Here is a 13733-nt window from a genome sequence, read left to right as displayed (position 1 = left end):
ACGTTTAGTAGAAGTCATTTGAAGTGATTTTACAAATTATGGACACAACTCGTCGGGAGGCGTCGGTTGTCCTTTAAAATGAATACAACGGACCATCCCATCGTCAGGGCATGGCACCGATTCTTACTTTTCTTTTTCAGTGTTTAAAACATACTTTTTAGCAGTTGAGGAAGGAGAACACACGACTGGCTGAAGCACGTCGGGAATTCCGCATTGCCGTTAGTGACGTCACGCAAACCCGGAAAGGAACTTCACACGAGAATTTCAACACGGCAACCGCGGTGGAACTCCGAGCGTGCCGCCATGGACCGGACTGCCGTCGTCAAAGTGGGTGCCGCAGCCAGCGCGAGCGTGTGCGCCCTGTTCGGCGGCGTGGTTCTGGCCCAGTACTTCGTGGCCAAGAAAAAGCGAGCGGGAAAGAAGACAAGAATCATCGAAATGGTGAGATTTGAAGTAACGGTACAATGACATGCGACATGATAAGCGACAAACTAGCAGCAAACAGACGCAGGATATATCAGGAAGCGACCATTACTTGCCTTCACAATAAAACATCGGGACATTTTTCACAGCTGTCATATACAGACGACCCTGTTTATCCTTTAAATTTTAAGTGTTACCATTGAATTACATAGTTGCCTCAATGTCTGTCAGTGAAACCCATGATACGAGTATAGACATGAGAATCCAAATATTTATTTTGAAGCCGACGGAAACGTGTCGTTTCCTTAACAACAATGACCTCTTGTGTTCCACGCTCGAGCGGATAACCCCACAACAACAGCAAACGCAGCTGTTTTAGAGGTCACTGGCAGCTAGAGTTTCGATTCACTCAACCATAAGTGTTAAAAAAATATTGAGTATACATTTCTTGGTTAGACGCACTGAATTCACTGTTTTCACTGCTTTCACTGCTGTCCGCCAGCCAATCCTGCTTTAATTGTCGGACATACATGTAATGCAATCCACAGAGGCTTTTGGGGGTCCCCTCAAATAAACAGCATCCCCAAGAGAATTGCACAATCCAACGATGTATGAGATGTGAAAGGTCTTTGTAATACGTACAGTATAGTGGACCTCTCGTAAGCATTTCAGTGTGATCCCATGCAGGTATTAAAATAGAAAATCTTTGGAGATCAGCCCTAGGCGGACAACATTAAGAATCTATGGGCCGCTTTGTTATGGAAAACATTAAAAACAAAACAGCAAGCTTTAGGTCGCCCATTGGCTGCACATTGGACACCACTTTGCATTGTTTGAATGTAGCTAATGTGTAAGTTGTCAGGCTGTGCATGACCATATATGAGATCACTTTTGATGTTCGTGTAAGAATTTCAACAATGATGGTTAGTGTACAGAGAATATTTTTTTCGTGAAAGTTTCACTTATAGCTGCAGGCCTGCCCTCCTCCTCTGTACTGTATGTTCATGTATGATTCATGTGAAAGGTATTCGGCCCCGCCTTGACACTTATGAGTCACCATGTAATCAGCCCCGGCCGGTATCAGCTCACACTTGATTGGGAACTAAAGCAGCAAAAACACAGAGTAAAAACAAACACAGTGCAAGGATGCAAATTGTTTAATTGATTATGTGGCTTGGAGCATGTTTGGGCATCACAATGAGAAAACAAAAAACAAAACATTGTAACAATTTAAATAAAATATTTTGGACATGTACACACACGCCATTCATTTTTACAAATAAATTGTGGGCCGTCATGATCACTTTTATCAATTTCCATTTGTGGCAAAATTTTTTGCCACCAGCTTAAGTAGCTTCTTGCACAATTGTGCATGCTGATATTAGGTAGTTTGTCAAATTGAATATTCAAAGCTCTAAGCTTGCCCCATGTTCCTCCTCCACCTCATATCAGTAGCAACAGATGTCTGTCACCGTAGCAACCGGAAGGGCTTCGTTAAAGTGCTTTGCACCGTAGGGATACTGTATTTCCAAGTCTGCATGCATTTCACCTAACTTTCACAAATACAATTAAATTTGAATCATTCTTGAAATGTTATGTGTTTCCCCATATTTATTTATGGTCTTATTTATTGCATTTTTCAATGGGGATCTGTTTCATCCTGGCCCTAATCTTCCCAGCTATCTTCATATGGCGTCCGACCATAATCCCAAACTCTTTGCGCACCACTGAAAAATGTCAAGGCATTTACGACGCAAATGCCTGTTTTGTGGTTATTTTGCATGGGTGCTATAAGCTCAACAATATCTGAGTTATCGTCTCTGCATCAGTATTTGTGGGTCAGACATGCTCTTAACAGGACTGGGTGCATAGGCACATGCGAGTTAGTGCAATAAAGTCTGTTCCTGTTGAACTTGAAGCCTCTTTTCGCTCTTAGATGCAGATAAGTGAATGAGTTCAAGTTTTGTGTGTGTGTGTGTGTGTGTGTGTGTGTGTGTGTGTGTGTGTGTGTGTGTGTGTGTGTGTGTGTGTGTGTGTGTGTGTGTGTGTGTGTGTGTGTGTTTGACAATTTAATTCAAAATCACATGAGTACACCATGTTCTTATTCTAAACCGCCGGACAAAGGAAAAACAGGCTGATGCAATTGTTTTGATGTATGTTCTTTGGATGTAACTCGAGAGCTTTGACCTACTTCTTTGTTGCACAGGACTCGTGCAACTTGTGTGAAATATTCCTCTCGGGTTGCACTCGCTCGCATCCTTGTCACGCTAGCGAGGTTGGGTCAGCGCTACCTCAGCTACAATTCGACCCTGCCACTTCAGCATGCTGTTTTTTGTTGTTGTTGTTGTTGTTGTTGTTTCTCATTTGTTTGTATACGTTAGCGCCATTAAAAGCATCAGCGTTCTTATTCTTGCATGTGCATAGAAACCAAATTCAGAAAACAGAAAATCAGAAAACCTTTATTTGTCCCACAATGGGGAAATTTGGGGGGTGAAAGGATGGAAAACAAGATATTCTAAGCAAAACAACAAAAAAAATTATAAAACTGTATACTGTGCAAATGTAAATGTGTAAAACCGTTTCAATTGAGATTTCCTTAAAAAATAAAATTCCAGACCAACAATGTAGACACTATTAATAATTTTAAACTTGTTTTACTCAGTATGGTGGCCATCTTGATAGGCTGCAGTGTTAAATTCCGACTCCGGCTTTCCTGTGTGGAATTTGTATGTTTTACCTGTGCCTGCGTGGGTTTACTCCGGGTGCTCTGGTTTCCTCCCACATTCTTCCCTATACGAGGGGGCAGAATTTACCTTTTGTACAGCCTCCCCCACTTTCAATGCAGATAACTAAAACCAAGTAAGCTCCAAATAAACTTTTTTTCTGATGAAAGAAGAGAGTCAAAGGTTTTTTATGCTACATTGAATGTTTCTGCAGTCTGAAAACTCAATATTCTGTGGCTCCTGCAATTTGAGTGAAAATGACAAAAACCCTGGCACTAATGTGTACATCGTCTGGCAGTGAACGTGTTAAGAGGCAACACTTAGAGAAAGTGATGTAAGAGGAGAATATTGTACCAGCCTTTCTCAAGATAGCATTAATTTGTTGTCTTACATTGATGGTGTTTGTCGAGGCGATATAAAAGTGGCTCGTTGACACATGTCCCATTATACGACTTCAAGCCCAGAGGCAACTCGCACTTCAACGCTTTGAAGTTTATGGATGATCAGAACCTGCTCGATCTGGTGTGTTGATGCATATGTACCTGTGGGCATGTATGTGTACATAACAGTTTGTAAATTTCTCCACTGTGAGGCAAGTAAAGGCTCATCTAATCTAACAAATAATGTCTACTTGTGAACGTGAGGATAAGATTTACATAGTCTACAGTATATCAATGTGTGTGTGTTCAAATAACATGTCTGCATATTGTATGCATTTGTTTTTTCTGTGCTTATAAATGTAAACACACAAATGTCTATTTGTACCGTACGCAGGTACAGTATTTCCGTGCTTGTTCACATTTACTGTGAAAGATGAGTTTCTTGTTCTCGTCAAGTCAGTGCATCAGCACAACGTGGGTGTGCTTGTGTGTATCAAATGAGATTTCAAACAATGAACCTTAACCCCGGGTGGCCTTTTTTGGTGCAATTTTATTCTCACCGGCTTGGTGCGCGTGTCGCTTCAAAATTGTGTGTGTTCAGCAGATGCTCTCATTGACTGGAAAGTCAAAGGTAACATGACAACAAGGGCAGATTGCAAACTTTTTTTCCTTCTACACCGTCTAATAGAGGGGATACCCCTCTATTAATAGTGTGTGTGTTTGTGTGCGTGCATGGGTATTGACACAGATTAGCTGTCAAGTGTGCGCGTATGGGAGGGTTCTCATGTTCTGCGTCCCACCCTCTGCAACTATAAAAAGGCTCTTACGGCCACACATTCTTTTCTTTACTCTTGTTTTCCACAGTCGACACAGCTCCGGTAAGTTAAAGTGTGCATGTGTGTGTTTGTGTCAGCCGTCAATCTTGGGTGTTTATTGGATCCTTACGTTATTTTATTAATACTGCGGTTTAATTTTGAGAGCTTAATTTTGCCTTAAAACTCACACTTTTAGCACATGAACACATTTGATGCGGTTTGGCTGGTACCAACACTGCCAAAAAACAATGTTCAGGTTGTAATTTAATACACACGCAAAATTAATAAATTTCTTAATTGTTTTTGTAATCAAATTTTGCTCTCATATACAGTGGGACAATATCAGAAGTCTGTGCTCAAAACTTTAAATGCATCACAAAAAAAACAACTGTGTTTACACCATCTTTCCAAACTCTTTTTCAAAGACTCATGGTGCAAAAAATAAATAAATAAATAAATAAATAATAATAATAATATTAATAATAATAATAATAATAATAATTGGAAGATGACTAAACAGAGCCAGAGCCGTAAAAAAGCTGCATGCAAACTTACGTTCTCGCCTTACCTTCTGCAACAAAGTCTTACAGTTATCCATTTCCAACAAAACATACTTACCGGTACTCAAATGGATATAACATGTTGTTTACTTGTCATTACCTAAAAAAAGTTGACTTTCAATCTTGAGGTGACAGAATGCCACATCGCTCACTCTGAGTGAGGAAGAGGTGGATTTGTTGGTTAGTTTCAAACATGTCACCCCCCTCCTGCTTTCAGATGCCTCAATTCGAGAAGAAGACGGTCCACATGAGGGACCCTGAGAGGGTGGAGCAGATCATCTGCGGCCTCATTAAGGGCGGAGCCTCCAAACTTCAGGTGGGTGAAACCGTGACACCTAACGGTGACTACATGCAATTGCATGTAACTTGTACGGTCACGATTCCACTTGGCTTAAGCGTGGTTTACACGCGCACGCATACACACACGCAAAATGATACAGGTTTGAGTGACTCCAAATGGTGAAGGAAACCCATTCACCAGACCCCAAAACTTTAAAAATGACAACTTTATATCCACTACAACAAAAAATATGCCTTTGTCCCCTGCAGATCATCAGTGACTTTGACATGACACTAAGCAAGTTTGCCATCAATGGCAAACGCTGTCCTTCGTGCCACAGTGAGTCCATGTGGGAATAGAACAGATAAATGAAATGTATTATTATTATTATTATTAATGCACCAATCACAGCTTGTCCGCGTCGTTTCAATACGTGTGTGTGTCTGTCTATGTCTATGTCTGTGTGCGTGCACGCATTCTAACTCCCAGATATCATCGACAACTGCAACCTGGTGACGGAGGAGTGTCGCCAAAAGCTTCTGCAGCTCAAGAATAAGTACTACCCTATCGAGATCGACCCATACCTCACCATGGAGGAGAAGTACCCCTTCATGGTCGAGTGGTGAGCTGCTTTGCCGCCCGAACTCACGCCGCATGCTTTGACTCTCATGATTGACTAATCTATAACATATCTGATATTTGATCGCTATAATATAGTCTCTTGACCTTGTTTGATGTTCTGTATATCTGTATCCAGGTATTTCAAATCTCATACACTTTTGGTGGAGCAGAGGATAGAGAAGGATAAACTGCCTCAAGTGGTGCGAGACTCTGACGCTGCACTCAGGTACCAATCGTACACACAAAAATAAATCCACCAAAAAAAATCATAATAATCATAAAAAAATGGTGATGATGATAATTTTCTAGGGAAGGCTTTGAGCAGTTCTTTGACCGCCTGCACCAGCACGACGTGCCCATGTTCATCTTCTCTGCCGGACTGGGAGACGTCCTGGAGGAGATCATCCGCCAGTCGGGTGTCTACCATCCTAACGTCAAGGTGGTGTCCAACTTTATGGACTTTGACGACAATGTGAGTTCATTCAAATAACACTTGTACTTACAAAATGCCTTTCATGCCGATACTGTATCATTTCCGCAAGATACTTTGTATTATTTAGTGCATGTTGAGCACCCTATTTGACAGAACAAATACAATGTTGTGTTAAAGAGTGGGAAAAAAACAATGGACAGTGTTTTTCACTATTTTGCATGCGGCGTTGACTGCAGGGTGTCCTGCGGGGCTTCAAAGGGGAGCTGATCCACGTGTACAACAAGCACGACGGCGCCCTTCGCAACACTGACTACTTCAAGCAGGTGAAGGAAAACTGTAACATCATCCTGATGGGAGACTCGCTGGGCGACCTCAGCATGGCTGACGGCGTACCCAATGTGGAAAACATTCTCAAGGTCGGCTTCCTCAACGACAAGGTGCGTAGGAACTGACCCCGATTACTGATCATTTACAATCTTGTGTCATATTAGATTAGGCCATAAATAGCTAGGTGACACGAGTTAGGCTATTGTATCAAGTGACCTTTTTCTTGGCTCTGCGTCTTGCTATCTTTCATCGCTCTCGAGTCCTGTTTTTGAGCGTCAGACAGAGAAAGTGTAAAAGTAGGGACCATTTAGGACAAATTAAGACTTCTTGAACATCTTGCAAAATTGTGTTCCACGGCCGCGTATCTGTCTTTCTGACATCCGTTAAATATGGATCAAGTCTTCTGGTAGTTACTGCTGGGCTTTTCAGTTTGTGCAGTGACCCGGATTAATATGATAGGTTGTCATTTTCAGGTGGAGGAGCGTCTGGACAAATATTTGGACTCTTACGACATCGTCCTTGTAAAGGATGAGACCTTGGAAGTGCCCAATGCTATCCTCCAGAAGGTCCTATAACTTCTTCCTCATACCACTACCACTGGACGTCCTCTTTACTCCAACGCCTGCCTCCACGCCTTTCTACGTACATTTTTCAAGTGCAGTACTCTTCAACTTATTTTTGGTTTTCTATTAAATCACACTATATTGTGAACACCAGCATCACATCGCAGGACAGTGAACCTCCACAAATTCACAGTTGGGCATTTGTGAATTCACCTTTTAGGGGATTTTTTAAATTGTTTTTTTACCATTATGTTCCTAAACCCCCGCTATGTATTTTATTCCAATGCAATCATCAGTCAATCATCATTAATTTATTTTTTTAATGCTCACAGTTGTGCTTGGACCAAAACACACATGGAAGCAAACCTTGCTTGCTTCAAAATTAGTTTATGACACCCCTGTTGAGCTTCACTATGACACTGACCCCAAACTAAAGAATTGATCTTGTGCTTATAGAAAGAACGGTATTGTGACAACCTTCGCGTCAAAATCTGCGATACAGTTGTAGAGGAGTGAGCAATAAACCATTATATTGCAGGAGGACACTGTCTATACACTAAGGTTTTTTTTCAGTATGGGTGTCTTTGTGTACCGTAGAACATATACATAAATGTACTGTACCAGGAAGAAGCAATCGGACATTTGTGCATAATTATCATGGAAATGTAAGTGGAGGACCCTTATTCACTTTGGGAGGATGTAATTTGAGGAAATGCACTTTAACGTAGGTGTGAATACCTTTAGTGGCTATGTGCACTTGTTTTAGTCAGTGGATGTATGATGTACAAAACAAACTAAGAAAAAAAGCCATGTTTTACTTCATTTCAAGCTTTTTAAATCTCACTCTGCTAATAAGAGTCACTTTATTCTCCATCTTATCGTTTGCTTCAGAGTGGTCAGAGCTCCATGCTATGCTGAAACAAAAGAAAGTCACACCAAAGTGAGAGTGTTTTACACGCCGGAAATGTCAATGTCCCCCACCTTTTTTCCTCCCTCCACATCTCAAATGTGTTTTACATGTGCTGCTATTACCTGCATGTTGCCTTTTCTCAACAAAGACATGAAAGGAAACAAATATATTTCCATATATTTCCATATATATATATATATTATATATATATATATATATATTTGAAAACAGGGAATAATGTCATACTGTATCTGTGGATCTTGTGTGGAAATGTTTCCAAAAGTGGAATCATGTGTTTTATTTTTCTAAGCTGATTTTTTCCTCTGTGATAATATGAATTGGAAAAGAAATACCTGTACAGCGAATCAGTGTCCTCCATCTTTAGAGGTTTGATTTGTGGCGTCACGCGGAAGTGCACCTTTCAACCCTTTGATATATTTGTTGTCTTTCAAGTGAGCCTGACTCATTCCGACGCAGGCCAAGGGTATATAAGTAGCCAGCATGGGACAGAGAGATTGGGGGAATCACGGGGCAGAATCATGTCGGACTCAGACCCAGACAGACACGCAGCTCGCAGAGACCCGCACAGGGTCGGATGGAGTTCACAGCACGACTTGCTCGACTCCACACCACGATTAAGCTCTGGGATACATCTGCGTGTCACTTGCCTGGGAGATCTGACAACAAACCTACTTACGATTAAAGAGAAACATCAAACATTTTAGATTCATATGTTTGTTTTGGCCAAGCTTTTCCTAACACAACCCTCTCTATTTATCCGCGCTTGGGACCGTCGCAAGAAGACTTATGTCCCCTTGTGGCTACAGAACAAGCAACTCACTCACTAAAAGGCTCCCAAACACAAAGTGATCATCGGCACAGCAACAATCAAAAAAGCAAAACTATTCTCACCATTTGATGACAATGCTCTGATCTTACTGTGAAATGGGCATCTTTTTACCCCATAAAACAGGAAGGTGGGCTCACATTTGCCTCGATACTTCTCTACAGCCTCAATGCTGTCTGCCTCAACTGTGGCAAAGAAATACAGCATGCAAGCATGCATTATAATGACATGTTACTTGACTGAACAGGGTTGTATGGAAAGCGCTTGCATTGAATAAAATGGCCGAAATGGGGCGCTAAATTACTCAAAACATTTTATGTACGTTCAACGTGGCAGAATACTATTGAAAAGAGACATCCCTAGTAACTAGTGTGGCTCGTTGGTCTAGGGGTATGATTCTCGCTTAGGGTGCGAGAGGTCCCGGGTTCAAATCCCGGACGAGCCCAACTTTTTGTGTACTTTTGCAGATTTTGTGGATTTCCAAATAAATGACATTCAGCTTAATGTGTCCCAAAATTAATTAGATCTTTTTTTACAGTTGTATAGGAACACAAATTGCATAAAGTGCAGGGAAGCAAAATTTTCCTATTGTTACGTTTCTTTTGACATTGCAAAATCCGCAATTTGCCTTCTGTAACCCGCGATAATATAAAAAAAACTCAATTTCCCATCATGCATATGTTTCGCGCTTGTGCACGCCTGTCTGATTTCCCCTCCAGTGTCCTATCAGTGAGTTAGTCAGTTCTTGTGCAAGGACGTCATTACCTTAGGTCGTAGTTTATTTATTTAAATGTAGAATTGTTGCTTAATTAATGAAATGTGCTCCTAATTTAAATCGTATTTCAGCCGGCGATTGAAAACGGTAGAACTACATTTCCCATATGGCATTTCTAGTTCGCACATGCGCGCAACTGACACCTCCACCCCACTTTGAGCGTCAGTGCCATGACAACAAGACGATGACTTCAAGAGGGTAAATGTGATTTTTGATACCGTGGGGATTAATAAACCTGCAGGCTTGCTGATTGCATCAGTGAAGAAAAGGTAAAACACATGTTGTACCCGCTGGACACTCAGTTACTTCCGTAACTAGCTAATTTGTTGGCCAAGCTAAACAGAATGGGTTAGCCGCGAGCTAATTCATTTGTGAACGCGCCTTGAGTGAGGGCGTGAGCCTCAAAACTTATTAACGTTACTTATTTTGGTGCCCAAGTGCGGACAATTACACTTGAGATGTGTTAAAATCTCCACATCTGGCCAGGACATCTGTCAGGGATATATGCTGACACTTGGGAAAGGAATATTTGTCCTAAATTGCGTTTTACGGCCACGGAAAACTCTTGAATTAGCTTTTATTTTGTCCCTTTAAGTTATTGTAATTTAAACGGCAGAATTTTCGAGTATATTAAGATACCGTATTCTTCATAAAACATGATGAATGTCATGAAGCACGGTTTTAATGTGTATTCATTGGAAGATGAATGTCACGTTTAATTTGCCGCTTTATGGATGAGTTGACCTGTTCCACCTGCGCAGTCATTTAAGACGAAAGCAAAGCCGATTGTGTTGGTCACGTGACATCTCATACTGCTTCACCATTGGCTACTGCTGTCCATGTGGCAAGAAGTTGTATTTATATAATCCATTTTATCTTTTAAACGAATTCTATCTATTTAAAAAATACAGTCATGACATATTTAGTTTCAATGAAAACTATGTAATAATTTCAACCAACATTTTTGCTTCAATTCAGTGTACATTAATGTGTGGTGGCATTTTAATATTCATTCAGAACCACACAAAGAATACTGAAAAGCAATGAATGAAATGAGGCACTGAATCCATAGCTGAGTATTCCGAGGTCTACATTTTTCACTGCATGACATCAGTTCTAATTCGACTGCATGCAATTTTTTAAATTATTGAAAGACAGTTGACAGGCTGGCTACCTGGGCGCATTTAAAAGACTGTACTAGTTTTAAATCTCCACATAAATTGAGAATGGAAGTTGCTGAAGTGACACTCATGATAACATCACACAATTGCAACAGCAAAACCAACGAACAATGATCTAGTTTGAGTTGTGACTCTTAAGAGATCTGTGTCATTTTTGGACTCAATCAAAATGTATTTTGGACATTGAGAACATTGGGAAATAGCATTTAACCATACCGCTCCCTCTGCCTCCTTTTTCCCTCTCTTTATCAAATCTACTTGGAACAAAAATGTGACTCATGTCATCCCAAGCAGATGTCTCTATTCAAAGCACGGGACTGGTGGTCGGCAGCCCTTGGCGAAGGCGAGGAGTTTGACCAGGGGTGTATGTGCGTTGGTAATGTGGACAACAGCGCTGCAGGACATGGTATCATAATAGAACTAATGACGTTTCAGGTCGTAATCATGTCTCATCATATCAACAGGTTCCCTCTTGGTCATATTGTGCAGATAAAGTAGTGGTGGGAAGCTACATGGGCATGCTCCGCATCTTCTCTCCTCACTCTGTCAAAGCTACCGAAATGGGCCAAGGTACGGCCGAGGCACAGCTTCTGGAAGTCCACTTCCAGAACGCCATCATCCAGTTGGAGCTGGGGAAGTTTGTCTCGTGAGTAGAATTTGTTCTTCCGCAGAGGCAAAAAAAAGGTGAAATGATAAAGCCACAGATATTTCGTTTGCGTTATTATTGTCATCAGATTTATGATAGTGTGATTTGCCTTTACGCCACACTTGTTTGAAAGAATCTTGAGGTTTCATAGTGAACGCTTCGAAGACGGCAAGTCAAAAGTGTTTCGTGTGTCATCAACTAAAATTGAAGAATACAAATGATATGTTTTGTAAAAAAGAGGGCTTTGGAAACAACATACGCAGAAGCCGTCATTCATGAGAGACCGCTTCAACATTTAGCCAGTTAATCCCACTCCAATTAGCTTTAGCTCGCTTTCCCTTTTACAATTACACAAACAAGGATTACGCATTCGGCGATTTGAGCAGGAGAAGCGTGACCCAAATTAAAATCCACCATTTCAAAAAGATATTTGGTTAAAGGACTCCAATCATGCTTAAATGTCCTCTTGCCTTTTCCTGGTACATCTTTCATCTCCTCTAAATGTGTTGACAAACAAGTTAAACTGTTGAACACATTTTTGGTTGGTTTGGTTTTTGGTCAAAGTATTGGTTGATTCACTTTCATTTTTTGTATGTATAATTTACTTAATGAATGAATTTCATGTTTGTGTTAATTTTCAAATAAACTGTTTGCCCACTCTTGCCTTATATCCTTCAGGCAGGTGGCGCTATTTTGTCTCGCTGTAATCTCCTTCTGACAGTTGGCAGAAATGAAATGTGAGCTTTCTCTTGGAAAAAGTCTTCTTTCCTTCAGCGTCGCGTCAGTGTTTGCTTTAAATTGCGGTTCGCCTGCGCGGAATTCCTCCCGGGAATCCGGCGGCCAGTCGGGAGGCGAGGCTGGAGAGTATAAATACTGGCGGGATGAACGAGGCGGTGGCCCGTCTACCAGAGATTTTTTTTTTTGCTTTCCCAGGATGAAAGAACATTTGTGGGATCGACTTCCCCATCCGTTGCGGTTACCCCTTTCTTCAGACCACATTTTGTTGGAGCAGGATTAAATCAACAAATATCTTGTCAGTGGAGAGGTAGTGTCATGGCTGCATCTGCTACAGTTCATTGGTTCCAGGTTTGGCCCAAAGAACCAAAACTATTCTTATTTGCAAAGGATGAGGATCAACCGCTGCCACTTTGTTTAAATGAAGGTCCTCCATTTCATCATAGTTGAACACTTCAAAGTGGCCACCAAGCAATGTGTTAATCGAAATGGATCTCTTTAACTCAATTCAAGATAGTTCCTTGGCAGTGGGAAATGACTGTTTATCTAAATGAAACCTCAATAAAAACCTCAACCTCGTCCATTTACACTAAGGATTGGTGGGTCCTACATTAAACTTCTCACCTCACTTTAACATCGTTCTTTGGTATGCTAATGGAACAAAATAGTGCAATCATTCAAATGCTAAACTTGAGGGAACATACCTTCAAACATTGTCCCAGTCTTTGTTGGAGCTTCTCAAGTGGCAGCATGGTGGACAACAGCTTAGCATGTCTGCCTCACAGTCCAGATGTGCAGGGTTTGATTCCGTTTCAGGCCTTTCTGTGTGAAGTTTGCATGTTCTCACCGTGACTGCGTGGGTTTGCAACGAGTACTCTGGTTTCCTCCCACATTCCAAAAAACATGCAAGGCTGGCTGATAGAACACTGTAACTCATTTACTGCCATTCACAAATTTATTTGGAATTGAAAATATGACAGAGCACCATTCACAAATGTGTTCCGTGTTTTTTTTTTTTTTTTTTTTTTTTCACGCTTGCGTGCAGATAAAGCGCTGGCCATGTCCTCTGGCTATCTTTTTTTCCACAAGGGGGCAGCATTTCCCTTTTTTCCAGGTTAGCTCGCTGTTCCAGCTTCAGCTGTTGTTAAAGCGCGATATAAACCATCCATCCATCAATCCATTTTCCGTACCGCTTATTCCTCATTAGGCTTGTTGGGGGTGCTGGAGCCTATCTCAGCTGTCTTCGGGCACGAGGCCGGGGACGCCCTGAATTGGTTGCCAGTCAATCGCAGGGCACACAAAGACGTACATCAGCCACTCTCACACTCACACCTAGGGACAATTTGAAGTGGTCAATCTGCCTGCCATGCATGTTTTTGGAGTGTGGGAGGAAGCCGGAGGACCCGGAGAGGGCCCACGCGGGCCCGGGGAGAACATGCAAGCTCCACACAGGGAGGCCAGACCAGGACGCGAACCGGCAACCTCTGCACTGGGCCGCCCCGATATAAACCAAT

The 13733-nt window shown here is 41.6% G+C and overlaps 2 protein-coding genes and 1 non-coding gene across 6 annotated transcripts in view; all 3 read left to right on the top strand.

The window, feature by feature from the left end:
- The first annotated feature begins 250 nt into the window (after positions 1–250).
- On the top strand, positions 251–8754 carry nt5c3a (5'-nucleotidase, cytosolic IIIA). 2 transcript variants are annotated; one of them, XM_088999072.1, is made up of 8 exons: positions 251–441; positions 5119–5217; positions 5451–5520; positions 5671–5803; positions 5939–6028; positions 6112–6274; positions 6472–6672; positions 7036–8754. In XM_088999072.1, the coding sequence occupies exons 1-8, from the start codon at positions 304–306 to the stop codon at positions 7135–7137; spliced, it is 996 nt and encodes a 331-aa protein (XP_088855198.1). In that variant the 5' UTR covers positions 251–303; the 3' UTR covers positions 7138–8754. The 2 variants fall into 2 exon arrangements, with proteins under 2 accessions (XP_088855198.1, XP_088855200.1); XM_088999074.1 differs by lacking the exon at positions 251–441 and adding an exon at positions 2939–4404.
- Positions 8755–9255: 501 nt separating this feature from the next.
- On the top strand, positions 9256–9327 carry trnap-agg (transfer RNA proline (anticodon AGG)). Its single transcript has one exon. It is a non-coding gene; the product is annotated as a tRNA-Pro (tRNA).
- A 475-nt stretch (positions 9328–9802) lies between these two features.
- The window catches only part of bbs9 (Bardet-Biedl syndrome 9), a 152637-nt gene continuing 148706 nt past the window's right edge, over positions 9803–13733 (top strand). For 2 of the 3 annotated variants that reach the window (XM_088999062.1, XM_088999059.1), the window contains exons 1-3: positions 9803–9926; positions 11133–11244; positions 11328–11484. In XM_088999062.1, the coding sequence (XP_088855188.1) occupies positions 11133–11244; positions 11328–11484 (269 nt within the window). In that variant the 5' untranslated portion in view covers positions 9803–9926. Of the gene's footprint in view, positions 9927–11129; positions 11245–11327; positions 11485–13733 lie in introns of all 3 variants that reach the window. The other variant, XM_088999060.1, reaches the window with a different exon arrangement.

This window comes from Hippocampus bargibanti, linkage group LG06 (assembly GCF_051943395.1).
Source record: "Hippocampus bargibanti isolate YZ-2025 linkage group LG06, ASM5194339v1, whole genome shotgun sequence".
NCBI classification, from domain to species: domain Eukaryota; kingdom Metazoa; phylum Chordata; class Actinopteri; order Syngnathiformes; family Syngnathidae; genus Hippocampus; species Hippocampus bargibanti.
Note: the sequence above shows the minus strand (reverse complement) of the source record. Positions and strands in the feature narration are given on the sequence as shown.

Excerpts from the sequence above, each read along its gene's own strand:
- nt5c3a (XM_088999072.1), top strand. The coding sequence starts at position 304 with ATGGACCGGACTGCCGTCGTCAAAGTGGGTGCCGCAGCCAGCGCGAGC. Across the intron at positions 5,804-5,938 it reads TACCCCTTCATGGTCGAGTG|GTATTTCAAATCTCATACAC; the intron begins GTGAGCTGCTTT and ends ATCTGTATCCAG. Across the intron at positions 6,275-6,471 it reads TTATGGACTTTGACGACAAT|GGTGTCCTGCGGGGCTTCAA; the intron begins GTGAGTTCATTC and ends CGTTGACTGCAG.